Here is a 23,943-nt window from a genome sequence, read left to right as displayed (position 1 = left end):
TCTTTTTGTGTGTAACTGCTGACTGGTGGAATCCCATGTGAACTTTTGCAAGTAATGACTAGTGGAAAAGTAGAAGTATGATCATCTGATTTTTATTTGTTTGTCTAAAACCAATTTAACTTCAACTTGCAAGCATACTGCTAGGGACAGTGATGATACCCTGTTCAGAGGAACAATACCTCATGTATTTATGTCAACATTAAAACATGCTTCCTGTGGCACAACAGGTACAAGTGTCACTGTTCTTAAGGCTTTCAAGCAAGCTTTTATTCTTTTCTCCATTTACAATGACTTCTCATTCTATACAAGTAAGCATGAAACCCATGTAAAGTGGTTCTGGCTTCAGTCAGTGGTTTGGCCTTTTGATTTTCTTGTGATGCTTGATTAGGGGCAGATTGGACACTTCAGGTAGATGACTTACTGTCTTGACAGAGGAGATAACACTTTCTCAAACAGTGAGGACAAACACAGCTCAGTGGGCTGTGGTCTTTGTGCCTCCTGTCACAAATGGTGGCAGCCTAGCACATCAGGTGGAGGCCAGGTGGCTATATTCATGGTGATCCACCTGCAAAAGTGCCAGATAACTTCTCCTGTGCTTTTTCCATCCATGCAGATTTTACCCAGTCACTAATGATGCTTGCTTCTAGCTTGCGTGCCTCAATGACAGATGGGGGGTCAGCTGGATTATGTCCTCTAGAGAAAGCAAAATAATATGAGCTAGTTAGCAGGGAGCCCCAAAACATTTCATGAGGTCCAAACTTTTGGTTTTAGTTTTTCTTCTCTTACACTGGGAAAGTCAAGCCAGTGAACTGGAGAACAGAAACTGCCTGTTTAATCTTCTGTTTTGTACTTCCAGTTCATGTCCTGGGAAAACAAGTTGCAATGTGATGCCTAATGGGGGGGGGGGGGGGGGGGGAGAGAGGCAGCCAGAGTGCCAGGAAGAGCACTGAGCTCCCACTGAGCTTCAGTAGCTGCTGACCTCTCTCTTCAGGTTGACAGCCAATGCCCAAAGAGATGCTGGATTACTTTCCATGATTGTACTAATTTCAGTACAAGCAGAATGTTATAAACAACTGTGCAAAGACAATAGTCTAGTGCTTGGCCTCCTCCTTAAGAGCTCCTCCTTAAGAGCTCCTCCTTAAGAGCTCCTCCTTAACAGCAGGGCTTCCATAGGGTCCATATGAGCCCTGCATTAGGAAGAAGATTGCTCTTCCAGTTATGCCCTGACAGTCTGGTATTTTGTTCTGTTTAAATAAAATATCTCCTGTTTCTTTGGACCATTGCCAGCTGAAGATAGAGCACCCAGAGCAATAGGATATTTTTTATCCAAAGAGTTTAGTATCTTGAAGCTCTCAGTTGCCACACACTTACCGGAGATCCAGGTGATGAGCACCTCCCTTAATGGTTATTGCAATTAGTGAAGGACTTAGGCTGCTATTTATCTGGAATGAGAAGAGTCAGTAACAAATGCCAACCAATTTACCAGGCAGAACTGAATACTATTTCTGAAAACTAGAAGAACAGCGGGGCAGGGCTGGGGAAAAGCAAGGGAAGATATCCTTGGTATGGTTGATACTGTGTGTGTGGCTACAGTCATAATGAATCAAGTGGTCTATCTCAAACGAACTGACGCCTTCTGTTGTGAAATATGGAAAGTATCAACTTGCTCCAGTATAGGTAGTCTGAAGTGACAGGCTTCTATGGGCCCACCTGCACCCCAGGTTGTGAACTACCTCTGGACAGGCTGTTTCTCTCATAGCAGGGTGGCCAAGCCACGTTAAAATGAGGATTGCAGGAAAGCTGTATTATAACTAGGGGCTCTACTAACCCAAAATCCAGTTCAGGGAATTTTTGTTGGGGAAGGAGACTCCTGCTGTGTTGGCCACTAACAAAGTCACCTTTGCTGGGGCACTGTTCCAGGCTGTGTTACAACTTGCTGTTCAGGTGCCTGTCATGAATGTCCAGGGGCTCCCGAATGGTTCGGCATAACATGGGAGCCACTTGCAGAAAATCAAATGGGCTAAAGATGAATTGCTAATTTTGGTTTGAAAGGGAGAGGCAGATAGATGTATCACCTGGAGGGGCTACGGTTTGTGCTGGGCATCTGGGAGTGCACATACTTACCCCACCCCCAGCCCATGGGTCCAGGTCTCCGTTTGAAAAAATGATGTTGCTTGCACTTTTCAGATCTGAAATGCACAGAGATGACATTGGAGAGGCCTCTTTCCTGCCCATTTGGCTACTACAGCAAACACAGACAGCAGCAGGAAATGCAGGAGAATAAAACAAATTCTTGGCAGTTTATACATTTCCCACCTCCTTCTAAAGGAAAGACAGAAATGCCTACGTGGCTGAAGCTGGCCTCTATTATCCTCTGCCAGCTGCCCCTGCTCCCCCAACCTCCAGATGGGAGAGGCAACACAAAGTTGTGCTACAAAATGACTCCTGTGCTGTTTTTCAGAAAGAAATGATCCCATTCAACTCCTTGCTGCATGATGGGAGCATTAGAGGCTGGCTGCTGTGTTGGTACAGGGATGGAGGCAGGAAGGAGAGGTGGGCGAAACCAAAAGTGTATCAGTGCTAGAGGAGGTAGTCAGTGGCATGAGAGAAAGGCAAAAGGTGGCTGAGTGCAGGGAGAGGGCAGAGAAGGGAGCTGTACTGAAGAATTGGGAAGGACTGGAAACCAACCTGTTTGGCTCAAGTTGTTACGCAGGAGCACAGCAGCTGCTGGCTGCCTGTGAGTTTCTGCCTGTATTTGTTAGTGGGATGCCCTTCTCCACAGAGCTCATCAGGCCAAGGGGAGCACGTAGAGAAAAATCACAGGAGAATCATAGAATGGTTGAGGTTGGAAGGGATCTCTGGAGATCATCTGGTCCAACCCCCACCCCTGCTCAAGTAGGGTCACCTACAGGACCAGGACCCTCCAAGGATGAAGGCTCCACAGCCTCTCTGGGCAACGTGTTCCAGTGCTCTGTCACCCTGCCAAGGGACGAGCAGCCAACATAACTCACCTCCTCCCCAGAAGTTTGTCTGCAGCCAGCGTGGTCGTGGACTCACACGCCATTTGCTCTGGCAGTACTGCTCTCTCATGGCCTCTGTGAATGGCATCTCGGGGAACATATCAGTCACGTTGTTGCTGTTGAAAGTTAAGTTGATCTCAGTACAAACCTGTAACAGGTACAAGAACAGTCATGGTGGGAGTGATAACCAAGGCAGCTGGTAAAGTCTGTTGCTGTCTCTGAACACAGTACCTGGTAGTCCCACGCCTCAGCGGCCGAGCCAGTGCCGCAGCCCGTGGGGTCGGCGCAGGCCCGGTACAGCTGGTAGATGTTGTAACACGGCGCCGTGCCGGAGGAGTTGTAGAACACTCCTGCCAAGTGGAAACACAGCACAAAGCCCAACTTGTCACTATGTCGCTGCCATATAACCCATCCTAGCCTCATGGCATTCATGGCCAAGACCAAAGAGAAGGATGAACACAACAGCTAGATAGGCATGTAGGGCTGGGACAGACCTATCAGGATCTACGCCATTTTTAGGTAATGATCAAACTTTAAGCCTTAGATGTTAGCGCAGCAAAGCTTTCAGATGGTCTCACTACTGTTTGTGTAATAGCCTTTGCTTTTACAGTATCCATGGTGACGAAAAGGCTCCCAGGAGCTCCCTGCTTTCTCTGCTCAGCCAAAAAAAAAAACCCCTGAGCATCTCTAGCCCTTGGGAGAGCACCAGCCTCCAACTCTATAACGCATTCAGGAACAGGCTGTATAGAAGAAATTAGCTACCAGCGAGATTGTCTTGAATTCTTCAAACTGAACAGGCTTCTCCTATCATCTGCCTCCAACCCCCAGCCAAAAGTAGCTGTAGTTTGAACGCATCAAATTAAGCCAGAAGGCCAAGGGCTGCCCATCACAGAGAGCATTTTGTTTTACTGTTGTTCAAAAAGGGAACCATGGCATGTACAGGCTTGCCCAGAAGAAGAAGCACCTGACCGCTGTGCCCCAGCGAAGCATAGCCAGGGAGTTGCAGAAGAATGGGCCGCTTTTGTACGGCTAAATAGTTCCCAGATAGCGCGAGAGAGGAATGCAGTTATGCAAGGGGCTGTCAGCTACTGCCAGTGTCACAGGCCACAGGCAGGACACGCAAACACTGCACAATAACCAGCACCAATAGTGCCACTCGCAAACGATCTCGCTCAGCCCTGCAAGGCACACGGCACTCTGCTCCTTCAAAAGCACCAAGGACGGTCCCAGCAGGGACAGAGGCTACTGCAGCTACTGCATTTTGGACTGGACCGTGTGAGTTGGCAGAACAGTCCCCCTTTGCCCTCAAAGCATGAAACCACCGTTTCTACTGCAAGAGATTGCCCAAGAGACAGTCTGACTGCGTACGACACCTGCGGCGAGCCCTGGGGTTGCTCTCAGGGCCGAGTGCCTTTTGGAGAGATGCTGCTCAGCTCACAGAGCAGCACAGAGAGGCTCGTGTCAGACACGTACCTGGTTAAGCTCCTGGAAGGGATCAGCAGCCTTCGCTCGCAGAGCGCGCTGTGTGATGTAACACTGGAGGCAGAAGGGGTTTGCTTTCCAGCACACAAGATCATATTAGCATCAGCAAGCAATTACTGTAAAATCCTGTTTGTTGGAAACTTGACAAGAGCTGGAAGCCCTGACAGTAACGTCCATCTGAAAGCTGTCAGTGCTGCAGGGCTGAGGAATGTTCTCAACTTCATTTATTCCAACAAACTAGAGCTCTCATTACAGAATATTGAAGAGACATTCAAAGCAGCGGAAACCCTGTTCGTTCGGGAAGTGATCAAGTTGTGCTTTCGATTTCTGGAAGGCTGCTTGAATTGTGAGAACTGCATGGAAGTTCTCAACATTGCTAAACGACTTGGTCCAGAAGAGTTGAGACAGAAAGCCATGTGCTACGTGGGGCAGCATTACAAACAGATCCTGTCTGATCCCCAGTGCTTGCAAGATCTGGACAGAGGGACCCTTTGTGAAATCTTAGACAGAATTGACACCGTGGGATGCAGCGAGCTGGATCTGTTCAAAGCTGCTGTAAGCTGGCTGCAGCATGACTGCACGAGACTGAAAGGTGCAGCAGATATTTTAAGGCGTATACGATTCCCTCTCATTCCTTTGCGGGATCTGCAGAAATACATCCAGGACATTCCTCTTATGAGGCTGGATTCGAGCTGCCACAGGTACATTCAGGAGGCTCTAAATTATCACTCCCAGCCGTATGCCCAGCCAGTCCTGCAGACTCAGCACACAAGCCCCCGTTGCAGCTCCACTGCGCTGCTCGTCGCCGGTGGCAGAACCACCAATAACCATGTGTGCAGAGAGATGTGGGCGGCAGATCAGAGGTGCAGCTCCTGGCGCAAGGTCGGGGACCTCTGCATGCCGGTGTACAACCACTGCGTAGCTGTCATCAATAACTTCCTCTTTGTCATTGGGGGCCAGCATCAATTTGATCCCACAGGAAAGCAGCCATCAAATGAGGTAAGACAAGAAACCTTTAGGTTGGAAAAACATTTAGTGGAGGGAGGGAGGAAGGAAGGAAGGGAAATGACCTCCGAGTTCCCAGCTCCCACTGGGACTCGCAGCTGCTAAGTGCTTCTGGAAGCAGCAAACCACTCATTTAAAGAACTCATTTTTAAACACTGCAAGTTGGAAATTTCTCCCCTAGGAGATACGGTTGGCTGCTGGGATGGCAGCGTGAAAGCAGCTTGAGTTAAAAAGCATCCCACTAGCAAGGAGGGCTGTGCAAAGCTACATAGGAATGTGTGCGGAGGCCATCACTGTCTGGGAAAGGCAATGGGATGAAAACTCACGTTAGAGATGGGAAGGAGTCATTTCATTTGCTCACCACAGACTTCTTGCCTTTGCGTATTTCTTATAGCTCTGTTCAATAGTGACAGCCCTTGGGAATACATCTCCCACGCTCTCTGGGAAGCAGCCAACTCGTGGTCAGGTATCATCCTGCTTCTACCACAGTGTCATGTATATCTCTAATACAAATCCTGTGCAGTACAGGTTCAGCCATATTCCACATCACTCGAGCAACCCCATGATTATTCATCCCCACCTTCTGTTGCTGCCCTAAGCCTGTTCAGAGGGATCAAACTCACATTTGATATCCCCTACCATGAGAATCACACTAGGAAGGCATGAATTAAAGCCTACCACTTCACTTAAGAACTGCTCCTTCCTTCTTTTTGCACTTGAAAGGTCAATCTCCTCTAGTGCCAAAGACCTTCCCCTTCTGCCTGGAGGGTAAGACTTGCACAAGATTTTACGTTTTCCCGAATTGCTAGAAAAAACAGAACACACCTTTTCCATGATCGTAGGGGGCTTATTGCAGTGTTAGACTTAGTTCAGCAGTGCCACTGCAAACAGGAACTCTCTTTTCTATTGCCTTGAAGGTAGGAGGCAGCTTAGCAACAGCTGAGCAGAAGACACTGAAGCAGCAGGGCTGTGGCTTTCGCGGCTAGGCTCCAGGATACAGCTCAAGCCCAGCCCTCAGAGTGCAGTCCTGCGGATATTTCCCTTGTTCAGTGACCTGGACTTTCTAACCAACATTGACCAAACAAGGTTGGGAAGGTTTTTGCTGTTGAAGAAAACGTGGGTGGCACCCCAGCCATAGCAAAGGTGCTATGCCTGCACGGTGGTGCCAGTGGGGAGGAAGGGGTGGGAAACCCCTCTTGCCTTCGCTCACAGAAGAGCAGCAGGGAGCACCGATTCTGTTTTATAAGAGCTCAGCTGCCCTCTTTACTACATACTCATACACAAGCAGAGATATACAGTGTACTTGTGCAAACCTCATTGGAACAGCTTTTAGGTGACACACGCTAGTTCACGTTTGAAACTCAAAGGTATTTCATTAAACAAACATGTTTTGTCCTGCAGGCAAACCTGCAGGAACACAGTATCTGAGCTAAGTCGGAGAACACACACGGCACTTGCAGGGTGCCAGCTATGTCAGGGAGACACTGGAAGGATTCTGCTGTGTGGCTGGCATCGGATGTTGAGCCTATTTATCCACAGGCCTGTTTGGATCTGAATGTAACCTCTCCTTCATCTCAGAGAAGGCATTTAAACAGTTCTCGACCCCAGACATGAGATGCAAAGCCAGTTGCCTGCCTTCTACTAACCATCACCATTCCTGTTGCGATTCTAGGTTTTCCGATTTGATCCTCGCAACGCTTCCTGGCTCCAGGTTGCCAGCATGCTGGAGAGGCGAACGCGCTTCCACGCAGACGTGCTGTCTGACCACATCCTTGCTGTGGGCGGTGGGACACTGCTGGGGAGCCTCACTCGAACCATGGAGTTCTACCAGCCGGCTGACAACAAATGGGAGTTTGCAGCTCCCTTCCCCATACCTATTGCTGATCACGCAGGCACAATCCACAAGGGAATCCTCTATGTTTCAGGTGATACAGCTCGTAGAAAGCAGCATACTGCCACATAGCTTCATTGAGTTTTGTTGGCATCTTAACATCACAGGCCAAGCCTGAACCCCAGCCAGTAACGCCCACAGCTCCAGAGTCGTCCTTCTGCTGGGTTAGCACAGCCTCACTGCAGTCCGGAATGGCAGGAGCTATTTTCTCTCCAGGATGTAAGAAGTGACATCATCTGCTTGCAATCCACACTCCTGCTCTGAATGGTGGCTTTGCTCTTGCAGTCCTGGCTAAAATCCCAAACCCTTACCAGCTCAAAAGGCAAACCAGGGGGAGACTGCCATAGTGTTAGGGATGGGATTAAACTCTAGTATTAATCTGAATGGAAGATGTGAGACTAACTCCACTGTATTGCTTCGTTAGTACAAAATAAGTATAATGCAGGCTCTTATCCACTGGGCTTGTACAGCTCTCAGCCTATAACGGATCCTCAGGATCCTCAGTCTTTACAGGAACCTTTAGTAGATGGTGTAGTATGTTTAACAATAAAACAGCATGAATACAGTGGTATACACACTTCTGGCAGTTGCTGTAGGATCTTTAGCTTTTGTAAGTACTAATTTGGACCGGAAACATAATTTTCAGTTTGTCCTAGGAAAAGCACTGTACTGTATAAGAGAACAATGTTTGTGTTATTGCTTCTGCACTTAAAAGAGCTGGGCCAGTCTGCCATTGCTGTAGGATCCTTGCTTCTTAAACACACTATGAGCATCTGGGATCGCTGTATTGATCCAGTCTAGGTTCCTGGTTTTAATTTAACTGTGCAACTGCAATGAAGGGCACTTCTCTAAGATGGACCAAGGCCCTGAGAGCAGGAAAGGCAGCACTTGGGCTGAGTAATCATTTCAGGTTATCTTAGAGACATACTCCACTGCTACCAGTGCTGTAGCGCTGGCGATGAAAACAACCAGAAAGAAAGGATAATAGCTCAGAGGAACGACTAAGGAGCTACAAGGCTCAGGTTCAAGTCCCTGCTTTTACAAAGCTAGCCCATGGTGCCACAGACAACTCATTTAACCTCAGTAGACCTCAATTACTATCAGGGAACAAGGACAAAACTGCTGCCGTGCGACACAATTTCAAACATACTGTAAGTGAGCTTGGCTGGATAACACTGTCCCAGAGATATCCCTTACACGTGGGACTTTTCCTGAATTCATTCATTTCCTCCTAAACCAGCGGGTTAACTCCAAATGGGATTAGGCCAGCCTAAAGGCCTGCCTAAGCAAACTGAAAAAATAAAAATGCTAATTTAGTACAACACTTAAAAGCAAGCTCCATGCAGACCGAATTTCCACACTCAGAAAGAGCATCAAAGCCCCAGTGAGTTGTGGCATATGTCCAAAGCTCATATATCATCTTCCTTGTTTGCAAAGGCTCTTTGTGTTTTGGAATTCAACAGGCAGACAATTAAAGAGGTTTACCCTTCAAATCGCAGCACCTTCCTTCTGCAAAAGGTTTTGTTTTTTTTTTAATGCAATCATGAAATGCTCAATGATGAATGTCTAACAAATATGAAAAGTTGCTAATAGCAATGGCAGATTGGCTCTGACTTTCTGAAAAGATCAAGGTTCAAAGAACTTTGAATATTTTTCTTTTAAACAATCATTTTGGTGACTGCATAAGCTGGAAACAGATTCTCTAACCACAGCTGTTACTGCTTCCTGGTTACAGCTGAAATACCTAAAGAGCTGATAGTTTTCTACAGAAAATTTTTCTATCTGCAGAAAGAGCTGGGACTGTCTTTTTGCTTTTAATATCTAAGAAGCTCAGGTTTTAAAGCCACCAAATTTCATTAACATCCAGCAAAAACTGTTTGTGTCAATAAAGCCTTCTCATTTCCAAATCTGGGCATGCCAAGGCAAGAGAGAAATCTATGTCTTTGGGGTAGCATCTATTGAAAGCTCCTAAAGGAGCAGAAATTTCTTTTGTTTCAGTGATACGTTGTCAGAAACAGTTTCTGAAAGCTCTGCTTCTGTTTGCAGAGGGTTCACTGGATGTCTGAGAGAATGGTGAATGGATTTTCAAGACTTCTGCTTTTCTTCTAGGGGGCTTCTCTGGTGGTAAAACCTTACGAGACACTTACAGCTACCTCCCTCGCCTCCGACGCTGGGTTGGTAACTGCGCCATGACTTTCACCCGCTGTGATCACGGGATGGCTACAGTCAGAGACAGGATCTTCTGCATCGGAGGAAGAACATTAAATGCAGTAAGGTCATTTGCTCCTATATTATCAAATCTGATCTAAAATGGAGTCTCTTCACTGCTAGGTTCTGGCTGTATTATTCCAGCAGGATGACCAATAACTTCATTATTTTTGGTCTCTTAGTGGACCGATAGAGTTGTGAGTCAGGCCAATACACTTATGAAAATGTGCCTGCCATTACAATTGTGTGCAGTAAAAGCTGCTCTATTATCCCACCCTATTTGCTACCACTATAAAGGCTGTTTAAAGCATCAGGTTTTTTTAAATAGGAAAAACATACAGTCCTCTGCAGCCACAATCTGCTCATACAGAAAAACTTAAGTGTAAAACTGATCACGTACCAGCCCAAAACACACTGACTACTTGATTTTCCTTGTTTGAGCTAAGAGGGGCTAACTGCAGACTGTGAGATGGATAGACTGTCTGTGGTAAGGACAGTAGCCTCGACTTTAGCTGGGATGGGTTCAAGTCCTGGAATGCAGAAGTCTCTTCAAACCTTAATTTTCTCTCTCTGAAACAGGACTGAAAGCACTGCCTGACCTCCTGTGGAGGGGTGCTTGTAAGGAGACAGCCAGTAGGGACTACAGTGCTCAGTTGAGGAGACTCTCATTCCCTGAAGTCACAGCAACTGAGCTTTCAAAAATCATTCAGCAATTCTCGTTTGAAAGTATAGAGACTCACTTTGCCCCATTTTAGCATGAGCAGCAGTGCTATTTTCAAAGGGAGGATGATATTGAGGAAGGAGTAGAACTCTGTTTACAAAGAGAAACTTCACATCAAGTCTAACATCAAATTCCTTCAGATGACACAAACTCACTTACTGTCCACAGTTCAATGCAATATAACACTCTTCAGATGAGTTCCTCCATAATGCCTTAAATCTATGGCGAGCAAGCAGGACTTGGGCTATGCCAACTCTGATTTTTCTCAGTTCATTCCTCTTCATTTTCACAAGAAGAACAAAGCTCTTTCAGAGCAGTTCTTCACTGCCACTATGGTGTTTTATTCAGTCTCTTCAGAGGCTCTGATTGCTAAATCTGGATCATGAACATGGCACCCTGAGGTCTGCAGTATGCACACACATGTTGAGGCAGTGGCTTCCTTTATCATTTAACCAAATGAATCTGACATGATAGTAATACCCACCTGTGGCATGACACGATGGGTTAGTGTTCATCTGATTATTTGCAGGTGGAAGAATGGATTCACGTCAATGAGACGGAATATTATTGTCCAGTAAGCGATCAGTGGACAACACTAACGATATCCCCATTCAACTGCTGCCAGTTCAGCATCACAGCCTACGAGTCTACATTCTACCTTGTGGGAGGTGGGTCGCTGAAGCACATGCAGAAGGAAGACAATGTTTTCTTGTATGACACTGTTGGGCGGGTATGGAAGAAAGCCAGCTCCCTGCCTAAAGCTTTGGTTGATCATGCCTCTTGCATGATTAAACTGCCCCAAGTGAAAGAAGCCGACTAGGAGGGGAGAAGCATGAAGTGTTCACCCACTGGCAGGAGGAGGAAGTCTACTCTCAGCTTGTTCATCACAAACAAACAAGAGTCCCACCCTGCTTCCGAGAAGTAGGATGTGAATGTGTGAAGTGGCCCTGACAATGTTTGCCAAGCCCTATTAAGTATTTTAAGAGCTCTCAGGTATTTTAACAAACTCTACTAGCTCATAGCCAAAACCTTAACCTGTAATTTGGAATTGGTATGTTCCTTAGTGTTATCGTGGTGATACAAGCAGTTTGCAAGAAAGAAAATTAGTTTCCAACCTTACTAAGCTGGGCCTAAACCCTTTTGTTATCTTAGAAATAAAAAAAATATACTGATCTCTTAAATCTATTTTTCATCATTCATAACTTGTTTTTCCTGAACAAACAATGATGATATGCAGAATCTATTTTTAATGAGCAACTTGAGAGATTTTATCAAGGACATCTTTCAAAAGAACTTCGAATTCAGTCTGCAATAATTTCCTTACAAACACTGCTGGCTGATAAGTATTCACACAGATATACACACAATGTATTTAAAACTGTGTTGCTGCTGGATTGTAGGGCACTAGGATGACAATCTTGTCTGCAACATGTGGACCAGAGAACTTCCTTCAGTGAACCTGTGACTGCTTGAGCTAGAGTATGGGTAAACTTTAAAAAAAAAGAACCAAGTAACTTAAGAGTCCACATATCATGGACAGTCAACAGGCTAAAGGGCTGCAATGGCTGAAAAAATCTCATGAGAGTAAGATTGGAGAGATGAGAGAATGAATTCACTGCCCATAAAACAATAAGTATGCAATAAATCAATACAGGGCAGGGCAAAATATCCCAGTGCAAAAATGAATTCTTATCAGCTCACATGATTTAGGACCTGTACAATAATGGAATTGCTCTATTTACAGATGCTTCTAGGAAATAGGGTTTTAAATAAAAGACCAATCTGATAAGATCAACTCACCAACAAGAGCTGCCAGGCCTTGAATTGGGTCTGCGTGGGCAAGGATTTGCTCACAACCAACCTGGATGAAACACATGACAGGCGAATTGCACATAGGTAATATAAAAGTTGCACATGTTGGAGTTGGTTATTAGGCCTCCATTCCACAGAAGGGCTAAGCTGGAAGATTTGATGAAACTGTGACGGGGGTAGGGGGTGAAAAGTATCACACATTTTAAGGTTCAGGTGCTTTGCAAGGGCCTAATGGAACAGTTCTTTTGCTCCCCCCACCCCAGCAGCAAAATACATAGAAACAAGGAGAAAGTACTGGGACAAACAGTTCATTCACCAAGTTAAGCAACAGCCACTGATGGTTCAGGATCTAAGTTGGTAGACCTTTTAAAAGAAGCTGACTACATAGAAGTGTTTGTAATCCTCTGAGAACCAGGCTCCTTTCCCCCACTTGGGTATCTACTCTCTTGAAAGTAGATAGGTTGTGCAGTCCACACATCAGGAGATATTTCTCTACATTTTATTCTGGGATATATTGTCTTCCTGGCTGATGCTCAAAAAGAAGCCAAATTCTTAGACCTCCCCACCCCGACCACCAAAACAACCCACATCGATGAAAGTGTGTTGAGGTAGGCTACAACAAAACTGTACTTTTTGAAAGCTGCAGAAGGTTTTTAGTTTTTAAAAGCCGAAATCAACAAGCTTGCACAGGCCTTCATATCTTAAGTAAAAGCAGAGAATGATAGGAATGGGTCCAGCCAGCTCTCCCAGATAAGCCTAATGGCAGTGAATTTCAAATACAGCAGTTTAAAACAGGTGTAGATTTACTATCAGAGTGGAAGGACTTTAATATTCACAGCTTCCTCCTCCTGTAACAATCACTGATAGTGTGTTTCTAATTATAGGCTGTGCGGTCCCTCCCCTGCATTCAGGGAGGTGCATGTCCATAGCTTCAGAAATTGTGATTCTCACCAGTGTCTGGTACTCACCTTCACTGGATTAGCAGGGAGGTGACCCATGAAGTCAGTTTTGTAGGGGTAATCCATCATGGCCATCATGGTGAAGGCATTTCTAGCAAACCCAGAAAGCTGGTAAACATCTTCCTTGCTGGAAATCTTATTGCATGTGGCCATTTTGCTGCTGATTTTATCATAAGCTGCAAAATGAAGGAAAACAAAACGCACAAACTTCAACAGAGTAAACTAATAGCAGGCTTCAGCATCTAGTTTCACTCAGGAGTAATGAGCTGCTATAAAACAAAGATGAAGTTTCGAATGGGAAGGATATGTTACCTCTTAATTTACACAAAAATGGATGTTAAGTTGCACAGGAAGGCTGCGCCTGAACAACCCTGCACTGGCCCACATCCAGCCTTCTCCTTCCTTGCTGAGTCACAGAAGCCTCTCTGGAGAACTCCAGATGGAAGAAACACAGTCTGAGACAAACGCAGACCAGGCTGATGCAGTGAGAAAAACAGCTAAGTACAAACCTGTCATCCTCGGAACCCTGTTTGTCAACTTCTCCTCTCCTCTTCAAGCACTACTGACTCCCACAGGGGACCTGCTGTGCTCTGCAGTACAAAGCTTGGATTCCTTAGCACAGCCAGGCAAGAGAGGCTCATCAGCTAAGTTGTTAACACAGAAGGACAGGCTACAGTCACAAAAATCCCAGTGGAATTCACAGATTAGAAGAATTGGCAGGAAAAATATCTCCTCAGCAGCTAGGTACTAGTGCGGTAAGATTTGCCAAATTTGGAGCTTGCAAGTTTACTAAGGACCTTCCTGTCACTTTCCTACCCTGAGATGTGCCTCCAAACTTTAATATAATGCAGAAATGTCAGCTGGAGTCTGGAGACCCATCTTCAAAAAGATTCCTTCAAGAGCTATTCCACCTACCTTCGTATTTCTGTTGGAGAAAGCTGCTCCCTTCCTCTTTCTAATCTTCCGTACTCCAGAGTCACAGCTCCCGTCTGTCCCCAACTATAAAAGCTAGCCCACCAGAGCCTGACTATCTTCAACTGGACACGCAAGGCCTGGGACCTGCCCCTGGATACTGGCTTGAGAGGCTAAGCCTTAAATTTGACCTTATCATAGCCACCCTGCTGCAGAAAGTGTGGTCCCAGGCAGAGCTTGGGTACCTCAGATACTTAAAGGTAACATACCTTCCACTGTGACCCAAAACTGTCTCAGAAAGGCATTTTGGACCCTCTCCTCCTCTGGGCAATTCCCGGACCAGTCACTGCAATGAGTCAGTGACAGCAGCTCACAGAGGAGGCACACAGCCACAGCCTCAAACGTGTACTAGCACAAGACAAAGCCAAGCCTTGATGCTGCCCTCCAAAAAGACCAGGGACTCACCACAGCTGCTCCAAGACCATGCAGGGCTCCCAAGAAGAGCTACATCAGGTCATAGTGTCTGACCTGGCCTAACTGGGACACACTGCAGAGATCAGTCTCTGTCCTTGGCTTAGCCTAACTGTCCAAGGTTGGGGATGAGGAGACTGTGATGGCTGCTACAAGGATTGCCTTGCAAATATCAGTCAGATGTGTGCACTAAGCTGGGCCACACTGTTGCCATACCCATCTCAACAGTTTTGAGCACTGTGGGTGTGGAGGACAAGTATCCAGTAAAAGATCAGGCTTTATCAGTGTCAAATGCAGGTGTGGTTGCACTTTAAACTGGTTTCATTAACACAGTCCAAGCACCCACACAGGTGCTTTCATTTTGATGTCAGTCACTAATTTTAATGCTACTGAAACCATTCATTAAATCAAAAATAAGTCATGAAAGCAGAAATAAGAAGTCAGGTGAGCATTTGCACTGATTTAGCTGAATCAATTTAAGACCTAACTGAAGTAAAACTGACTCAACACTTTTTCCACATCCCCAGGCCTGCCTCCTGCCCAGCTGCACTTGTGAAAGTGTCTGTCCTTACCTCCACTCAGGTACAGATCCTTAATTTGCTTGAAGGCTTTGCGGACAGCTGTGACACAATCTGGGCTGGACTTCTGAAAATCCTGAAGAGACAGGAAAAAGGCACGAGGTTATGGTTGCACAGAGAAGATAATACCTGCGAATGCTGCACCAAGAAGAAGCTGCCAGAAGTAGCAGGAGATCACAGGGGTCACTGCAAGGGCTAACTGGCCCACTGTGACCAGCGTAACACCTGTGTCTCCAGGATCAGTAACACTAGTACTTCTGCCTTGTCCTTCAGACAGTCAGCATGTTCCAGCAGAGGCCAACAGTCTGCACAGCTCACCAGACCAAGCAGCAACTGTTTCATCAGGTCTCTGCTAGGATGAGCTATTAGACAGACCACTTCCCAGGGCTAGGCAATGAGAGGGGACATATTCCTTGGCCAGGACACAGGTACAGGGTGCCAGGTTGCTAGACCCTAAGGCTTTTTTTTTTTTAAAGCAATAAAGTCCTCTTACTGCACTTTGTCTATGAGAAGGAGCCCTGAAGAGGTCAGTTATGCGTGGGGGCCAAAGCACTGGACTGGGTAACAAGACCTGCTTTTCTTCTTAGCCTTGCCAGGTGACCAAGAAGGCCATGTCCTTTTTGATGGGAAAAACATTACTGATCTCCTTGAAAAAGACTTTAAGATATGTTTGAAGACTTAAGGGTGGTTATGCTGCAAGAACAAGTTGTTTCTGCCACTTCAGTTAGCAATCCAAACTGTTTCTCTTCTGTCAGCTTTGTAAGGCAGTTTGAGATTTGCTAGTATCCACTGCTTTGAAATAACAGGACTTATCAGGACTCTTTTGAAGTCTCTTTACCTATCCTAGAGTGATGCTAAGTAACAACCAATAATTAGTTTAACATTTTTCTTACAAAGATCCAGCCATAACTAAAAATAGACTTGGGATCTTTCTTTCATCCATATCTCTTCTTTAGTTTGACAGTTCGGCTTAGAGAAATCACTTTTGGGTTATCCACTAAGTCTACTTGGGCATCCATTTCAGGAGCTCCAAATCCCTTTCTGGATGGCCTCACAGACCTTTACCACCTCATGGCTCTAATTTGAGCATGGGGACAGACCAGCTTGGGACAGAGGAGCAGTTCCTGCTCTGGCCACAGTGACTGCTTAGCTCCCTGCCTGACACATTAAGGAACCAGCACTGATTTCAGTTTTCCTCAGCAGACTACCTTAAACCTGGCAATAGTTCAGCTGAGCCACTGCAGGAGCAGAGGCAGGAACCACTACAGCTGTTCCAAGAAAAGCTGTCCCCATTTGTTAATCAGAACCCTTCGGCTACCAGCTTTAGTCTTTTGAATCACACTTAGGTTAGATGTCTAAACTGATCTAAAGTTGATGGCATAAGCAGTCCCTGTACTAGTAAGCTTGCTAAAAGCATGCATGTGGCTATGTGAGTACTGTTCACACAAGTGCTTTCTGCCCAGCTGCAAGGAGAGCAGTTGGCACACATAACCTAGTCTTTAACAAACCATTTGCAAAATAAACTTTCTGCCCTGCAAAATAAACTTCTTGCCATTTGCTCACCTCTCCCATGAGCTGCAAGTTTAGGAAGCCTGCTGGAAATCCTCAGTAAAAGTCACAGAGAAAGTTGCTCTGGGACAATGCACTCTGACTCATGGAAACAGAGAGGAAGAGAGAGCTCTTGCAATGACTCATGAAAGGTTTGCACCTTGATTAGTACTAATAGCTCTCAGGAGCATTCTCCAACCAAGGGAAGCAACTGAATTCAGACTTGTCTTCTCTTCAAATGTACAGACTGCTGTTATGCAAACACTCTGAAGGTAAAAGGAGTTATTTTAAAAACAACACAAAGTGCTTGTTTAGAATCTCAGCCCAGAGGTCTGTTTACTCCTGTGGAGAGAACATATTTCAAGATTAATTGGAAATATTTTTTCCACAGAAGAAGTCAAGGCCCTAATTTGAGGGGTGTGTAACAATTCACAGCACATTAATAACTGAAACAAAACAGCTATCAGCTGAGCAGGGCTTTTGATAAGAAATTAACTTGACAAATGGAAGAATTCAATGGAAAACTTTCAGGTTGGAATTTGGCCAAGTAACTAGTAATGGGAAAATTAATGGTTCTAAAGGTGCTGGAATTCAGTTCTGCTACTCAACAGAGCAGCACCCTTGGGCCTGTGCTGCCTATAGCTAAGGCACTGCTTAATCACCACATCTGCAGCTGCTGCTGCTTTTCCTTGCAGGTCCTCATTTAACTGCATCCCCTGCCCAGCACTGATGCTGCTAAAACTGATGTCTGCTTAAAGATGAGGAAAAGGAGGGAAAAAAATGCTGCCTTCTTCAAGGAAGAAAAGTAATGTTCCCGGAAAGAACCCTTACTTACTGCAGTTACGTCTCTAAAGAACTGAGCAGGGTCTCCAAGTCCAGCCACAGACAACAGAGGAGCACTAGCAGCTAATGCTCCAGCCACAATGTTTGGGTATTTCATCCTCATGTAAGCGCTCAACATTCCTCCATAGCTGGCATAGGAGAGAGAAGAGAGAGTTACTTCCTTTAACACTCAGCTTACAACATATTAATTCAGACCAGCAGTTACAGGCTCACCTGACCAAGGCAAAAAAGTTTATGGAAGTTTAGATGCCCCGTGAATGTAAAAAGATCTAGTTATGGTTGATGTATAGCACATAGTATTTGCTAACTGGCCTTTCCCCCAAACACTCAAGCCAGCTCCGGTGAGAATATAGCAGACTGATTTGCTTCTGCAGCCAAATGAAAATCCCGCCTCAGTATTTAACACTGCACCATCCTGAGAATTTCCTGATTGCTTCAGTGCAGAACCCAAGTTGGGTTTAAGTAAAGCTGCCCCTGTTTAAAGGAGGAAGAAAACATATTTTGCATAAATGATGTTTAAAAATGGATTATAAAGACTATCTGAGTTCTCAGCAGAGGGTGTCCCTGAAGGCTACACAACAGGCGTCCCTCTCTAGTGCTGGGAAGTGGGAGGTATTCCCCCTTAGGCACCCCGAATAATAGCTGTATAGATCAGTAGCGCAGATACAGGGAAGTGAAGACATCATCAAATATTCCAACAACTCTCAAAGCCATCTTGATAGTTTGAATATCAAGGCCATAGCTCTGCAGATATATCAGACATTGCTAGATAAACCCAAGGCCACAAAAGCTATCCAGCTGCAAATTCTTGTAGAGTTATTCTGAGGCCGCTCCTGGCAATGGCGAATGACTCCCCCAACATATGGGTAATATCCTGACTGACTCCAAATTCCTCATTCACAGCTTAGATGTATTCAAGTCTCCCTCCCCATCACACTAAATGGTTGGAAGAAATACCTTTCCCACATCACCCACAAGTAAAACAATATACGTCTCTCATACACTGCTCTTGGAGAAATACTTTAGCTGAAACCAGCCACAAGAAATTTCAGTTCAAATGACTAAAGTCTGGCAAAGTTATAAGCAACTGAAGATATTTTTTCATGGGAAAAGTTGTGCAGTTCCTACGCTGCCTTATTTCAGCATTCTTCACATGACTTCAGTGCTGTTCAGACCTGTTGCAGATTGAACTCTGCTCCAGCATAAAGAGCTGTAGCAGCCCAGCTAGCTGAGCTAGAATCCCTAGAATCCCTTTCCCATTTGCCTGCCTCAGGACATGCTCAGCTCCCAGCCCCTTTTGCACCAGTTACTGTGACGATATTCACTGTGTAAACACAACTGAGACCCACGCTGAGGGACAGACAGCCCTAAGTCATGTTCAGTCACCATGACAGCAAGCTGGATGTGCGCTGATAAGTTACTGGCCAAATGCTTCATAGCTCACTGCAACTGAGTTAGAAGCCCTGCACTTGATGGTAACCTTTTAAGGGGAAGTGCTTCTTCTAGGTGTGTGGAAGAGCCGTTCGAGAGACAGGAATATCTGATCAACAAGGCTCTGAACTGCAATGGCCGTGGAGAAGGACTTCTGCTGGGAAGCCAGGAGCAGCTAAGCAGTAGGCTGCAGAGCAGAATTATGAAGGAACCTACAATGAAAACAGCCAGGGATCGTTAAAGAGGCTGTGTTTAATAGAAAGTTGGTGGCCCTAGAGAGAACATTTTACCTATTATTAGTTTTCTGCATTTCCAAACTAAAACGTTCTGATCCTGCAGGAGTAATTACCCATCTTCTGCAGTTCTGGCTGACTCATACACTGAAGATGCCTAGAAAAATCCAGTCAGTGGTGCTTCTCCAAAGCAAGCATGCGTCAAGACTGATTTGAGTGATCTAGAGATAGGACTTGTAGATCCAGACGGCTGACATACATTCCTTTCAATTGTCATGCTTAACATCTGACTTAGCAAACAAGAAAATCTCTGATATTCTTCAGTAAAACAACTTTGGAAGCGAAGAGCCCTGCAGCAGAGTGCTCAGTATAGGTGTGTTTTCCTAAATTACACCGTTTATGTCAGAGCAAAGGTCACCTTGTTAAGCCTTTGTAGTGTTTGGGCAAACAAGTCGATTTAAAGAGAGCAACTTGTGGGATCTTTTGACAGACAAAGGAATGATAGAGGTCAGCACTGCGGAAATCTAGTGTTTACTGTATTTCAGTAAAAAGGAAGAAGAGTGAAGAAGGGAGAACTCCTAGAACTTCTGGGTACAGTGGGCTTGGCCTATCTGGTCCTCTGCAACACCATAAAAATCATCCTAGCTTGGCTTCTCCCCCATGACTGCTGCATCCACCCAGCTGATGGTGGCACAGCTAAGTCCAGATGACACCACCTTTTTTGACGCAAGGCAATGGCTTGCATGTCCTCCACCTGCTTTACCACATACTTGTTTGGAGAAGGTGGTATGCAAGATTTGGGAGGGAATGATGAGATGGCTGACCAGGCCTTGGGGTAAGATCTCAAGAGGTCAGGCACAAGCAAATCTGCTCTCTTTAGAACAGCTTAGAGCACAACCTTTACAGCTTACTTCAGGGCCAAATGGATCTAGGAGAGTGTGGCTGGGAAAGAATGTAGAGAAGGGTATGAGCACACAAAAACCTTACCTGCCTCCAAAGGCAATAACAGGGCAGTCTGTGGCACCGTACTGCTGTTTGAGCTCAGTAATTAGCACCGCATAGTCAGCTAGGGCTTGTTCCACAGTGAGCAGACCAGTCTTCTTCCACTGGGTTGACTCGAGTCCAAATGGAAGAGACTTCCCATAGTACCTCTGAAAGGAAAGAGGTAAGCCGCAGAAATGTTAGTGTTGGGGTGTGGGTCTTCTCTCTCCTCACTCGCTGTAGCCTGTCCAGGATAGTCATAGCTATGGTCTCTGAGAAGCAGGTGACCATGAATAACATCACATGCACTATGGGATAAGCACGCACAAAGGGATAATGACAACAGAGCACATGGCAGTGCCTTTTTTCCTGCATCTGATAAAACAGAGATCTTCATTCTTCCTGCAGAGGATGAACAGTCTGTGAGAAGTAGGTGCTAAGTGGCCCCTAAGCATGCATCTCACCTGAAATCCCCAACTAGAAAAAGGGAGGGAAGAGCATAATTTCTTATCCATAGGTTGGGGGATGATAGACTTGTTAGGGTGGTATGCCTAGGCAAAGGCTGGCTTGAGATTTTGCAGGGTAGAGACAATAAATATAATCCAAACAAAGTAACTCCAGTCCAGTGTGGAGTTCAAGGCTAGCAGAAACTACTTACAAAAACACTGCTCGAAAGCAAAAAAACATGGCAAAGGTTTTCTTGTTTCCTGGATTGCTGGTAGGCATATTAAAAGAAGAAAAACAATTCTGGGGCCATGGCTGATTCGGAGGCATCGGACAAGAATCTATAGTATGCAAAATAACTGAAATACTCACATGCTCAGCAAAAATCACTAGTGCTTGCTGTTCTTCTGCTAATTCAAATATGAAGTCAGAGTTCTGAGCAAAAGTCCAGATGTCACCTTCATTGCCAGTATAAAAAAAGATTGGTCCAAATCCTTTGTTCCAGAACTTTGCTGCATGAGACAATTGGCAGAAGCAAATGAAAGAAATCGTGAAAAAAAGAACTGTCAGACAGGTTAATGAGTTAGAACCTGATGAACTGGCTGAACAATTCACTGAGCCCAATGCTGGGGAATACGGATGTTAGAAAGGCAAGGCTACAGAACACCTCTGACTTAGGAAGGGGTAAATAAGAGCCTCACTCAGATCAGTATATGGTATGAACCTACCACTTCCGCCTGAAAAATCCTTAACATCTCAGTTCTGCAAGGCATTTGGAACAGCTGCCACTATAAAAGTAATTTTCCATTTATATAACTTCTTTCAGTCCAAATCATCCCAAAACACTTTCACAGATCAATTTTTCCACAAAACAAACGCTAGGGAATTGCCTGCCTGCTTCTGCTGCTCTTACTGTGATGTATAATATACAACCAAGCTGTAAGTCACATATGCTTAAACCATTACTTCTGTCTATAACTGAAGGCAAATTGAGACTGATAGGACAACCTGACTGTTGATGGCAAGACTTGCTTATGTAACAAACAGTATCTTCAATGCCTGCTGATTTTAACACACATTTGATTTTGGTTTAGCCTTAAATCGTTCAGGAAGAAAGAGGGATAATAAATAGCTTTTTTCAACAACACACCTCAAACTTTCTGTTGAGTGTTGATTTCAACACGTTGCCCTATCACCCATAGGGAACATACATTCTGACATAGGCTGTTCTCGAGGACGCCACTGAAGTGTCTCATGTGAGGCTCTTAGCGCTAACAGAAGTTCCAGAATTTAATTTTTGGCATTCTCAATGTAGACTTGCCAAATAAGAGTCGTCCTGAAACGTTTCATTAGTGAAACTGCTGATTTTCGGTAGGTTTGTTAACAAAGAGGCTGATTCTGGGTTGCATTTGCTTTGGGGATCAGGTAGGAAATTGAAATGCTATCTTTGCTCTGGCATTTCTTCTGATATGCTTCGTAGCTCATGGAGTAAACAATCATTCACATGATCCAAACACATAAATCAAAGAGGTTGCTTAAAATGTATCTATTTTCAGACTGAAATCTTGGACAACTCCCAGCTAATCTCAAGCCAGTCAGCTGATTTGTTGTGAAATAACAGCCTCCTTCAGATTCACTGGGATAACCTGAAAACATTCATGTTGCACAGGAAACAGTAAAGGAGAAAAGGAACTGCTCACAGGCATTTTGAGTAAGAAACAATTTGTAAACCACCAGAACTGCCATGTTAATGCTTTGTTTCAGCTCTAATTTACAGCCTACACAGGCAGACGCACAAATAAAACATAACACTTAAAAAGAAGTTAGCCAACACTTTAAACCAGGCAATCCCAAAGTTCTCTTCAAAAAGGGCCACTTGATTTGTGAAACTGCAGCCTTGGACGCACTGTCAAAAGTCACCCGTGTTACGATATCTTTGTGGTATGGACGGAACTACGATTTCCCCCTCGGTGAAACATGTACAGCTTCCTGGCTCGTGCTCGGGGTGTGTGCTGAGCAAGTGGTGGAATAACAGGCTACAGGGATGAGCTGGGATGGTGCACGCTAAGCCCCTGCAGCAGGCAGTTTGCAAAGCAGCAGCAACCCAGCCCATGAGGACTCAGCAGCCCTCGGGTCTGGTATTCCCGGCTCAACCTCTGCTCGTTCCCTACAACCCTCTCCCTGATTCCTTCGGGCTTCTAATAAGCAGAATTCAAGAGTGTCTGACAGTGGCTATTTAAACCTCTGCCGTTTTAGTCACACGCTGTTTCAAAAAGCCTCCTCTCTCTTCTTGTTGCAGAGAAAATAACTCATTATTTGGCCAGAGACGCAGACACTGCTGGCCCCTTGCTGGAAGCTCCTTCAGTACCCAGCATAGTTTAAGCTATATAAAGTTTTAGAGCTGTGCATAATGCAGAACATCAATCCAAGAGACGCCTGTCTCTGTACTTAATGCAACATTTGGGTCGCTATTTGCTTTTCCTGCTGCACTCAGCAACCTGTGAAGTTGAAGGGAAAGAGAAGGGAGGATAATGAAAAGGAAGAAGTGAAGGATGAATTCTTGCCTACACTCAGATTAAACTGGCTGTTCAGCACAGCTCTTTGAGCACCAAACGGAGAGGCTCTCTACCGCAGCGCGACAGTGGTTAAAGCTTAAAACGGAGAGAAACTCAGGCACAGCCCCTGCCAGGGCTGTACCTGGGCCGGGAGCAGCCCGGTGGCGGGACACAGCCCCGAGACCCACCTGAGACCAGGTAGCGCTGCTGGAAGGTCTCTTTGCCACAGGTCTCGAAGCTGAAGTGGTCCCGTACCTGTGGGAAGAGCCGCTCCTCCAGGCCGGGCCCCGCCGCCCGGGCAGCTGGAGCGCGGCAGGACCGTCAGAGCGGGGGTCACCCCGGCCCAGCTGGGCCCCCCGCCGGGGCCTGGCCGCGTCAGGACCCCCAGCCGGACCCCGAGGCGGTTCGGCCGCCCCTCCACGGACCTCCCACCCGGGCCGGGCCCGGCCTCCCACCCACCGGACGCGCCGCGGCCCTGCAGCAGCGGCAGCAGGAGGAGCAGCAGGGGCGGCGGGCCCGTTCCCATGGCAACCAGCCAGCTCGCGCCTCAGCTCCGCGCGTACGAGACGGCTGCTCCCGCGTGCGAACACCGGGAAGCCGGTCACGTGATCCCAAGGGATTGCGGAATCACATGACGACCGTACACTCACCCTTCACGTGATCAAGGCCGGCGCCATTTCTACCGAGGCGCCGCCATGTTGTCTAACGAGGCATTCCTTCGAGCGTGCTTTCTAAGGGTGCAATAAGGGGGCCCAGCCCCGGGTGCTGTGACCTGATGCGGCCAGTGTTGGGGAGGAGGGTATGGGCCTCCCGGTGCAGGGGGAGCATGTGTGTGGGGCAGGGGGACAG

General features: G+C 46.1%; 2 protein-coding genes across 2 annotated transcripts; one reads left to right on the top strand and one right to left on the bottom strand.

The window, feature by feature from the left end:
- Positions 1-76: 76 nt before the first annotated feature.
- On the bottom strand, positions 77-23,721 carry DPP7 (dipeptidyl peptidase 7). Its single transcript, XM_026106208.2, has 13 exons — positions 23,554-23,721; positions 23,283-23,396; positions 20,912-21,051; positions 20,102-20,265; positions 17,443-17,578; positions 15,054-15,135; positions 13,108-13,274; positions 12,128-12,188; positions 3,252-3,370; positions 3,012-3,168; positions 2,125-2,189; positions 1,372-1,442; positions 77-693 (listed from the first exon to the last, which is right to left on the bottom strand). Exons 1-13 carry the CDS (start codon positions 23,618-23,620, stop codon positions 552-554), a joined length of 1,485 nt encoding a protein of 494 aa, XP_025961993.2. The 5' UTR covers positions 23,621-23,721; the 3' UTR covers positions 77-551.
- Positions 4,138-11,499, top strand: LOC112986765 (kelch-like protein 9). The gene is given in 4 exon segments (XM_026106209.2): positions 4,138-5,501; positions 7,180-7,432; positions 9,508-9,668; positions 10,857-11,499. Coding segments are annotated over 4 exon segments (1,869 nt in total). The 5' UTR covers positions 4,138-4,442; the 3' UTR covers positions 11,253-11,499.
- Positions 23,722-23,943: the final 222 nt, after the last annotated feature.

Source organism: Dromaius novaehollandiae, chromosome 20 (genome assembly GCF_036370855.1).
Source record: "Dromaius novaehollandiae isolate bDroNov1 chromosome 20, bDroNov1.hap1, whole genome shotgun sequence".
In the NCBI taxonomy this organism is placed as follows: Eukaryota; Metazoa; Chordata; class Aves; order Casuariiformes; family Dromaiidae; genus Dromaius; species Dromaius novaehollandiae.
Note: the sequence above shows the minus strand (reverse complement) of the source record. Positions and strands in the feature narration are given on the sequence as shown.

What these genes read in the sequence shown, in the direction of transcription:
- DPP7 (XM_026106208.2), bottom strand. Translation starts at nt 23,620, where the DNA reads ATGGGAACGGGCCCGCCGCCCCTGCTGCTCCTCCTGCTGCCGCTGCTG. An exon ending in GCAGGGCCGCGGCGCGTCCG is followed by an intron (nt 23,397 to 23,553) that starts GTGGGTGGGAGG and finishes GCCGCGCTCCAG; the next exon opens with CTGCCCGGGCGGCGGGGCCC. An exon ending in ACCCATGGGCTGGGGGTGGG is followed by an intron (nt 1,443 to 2,124) that starts GTAAGTATGTGC and finishes TTCTCATTCCAG; the next exon opens with ATAAATAGCAGCCTAAGTCC.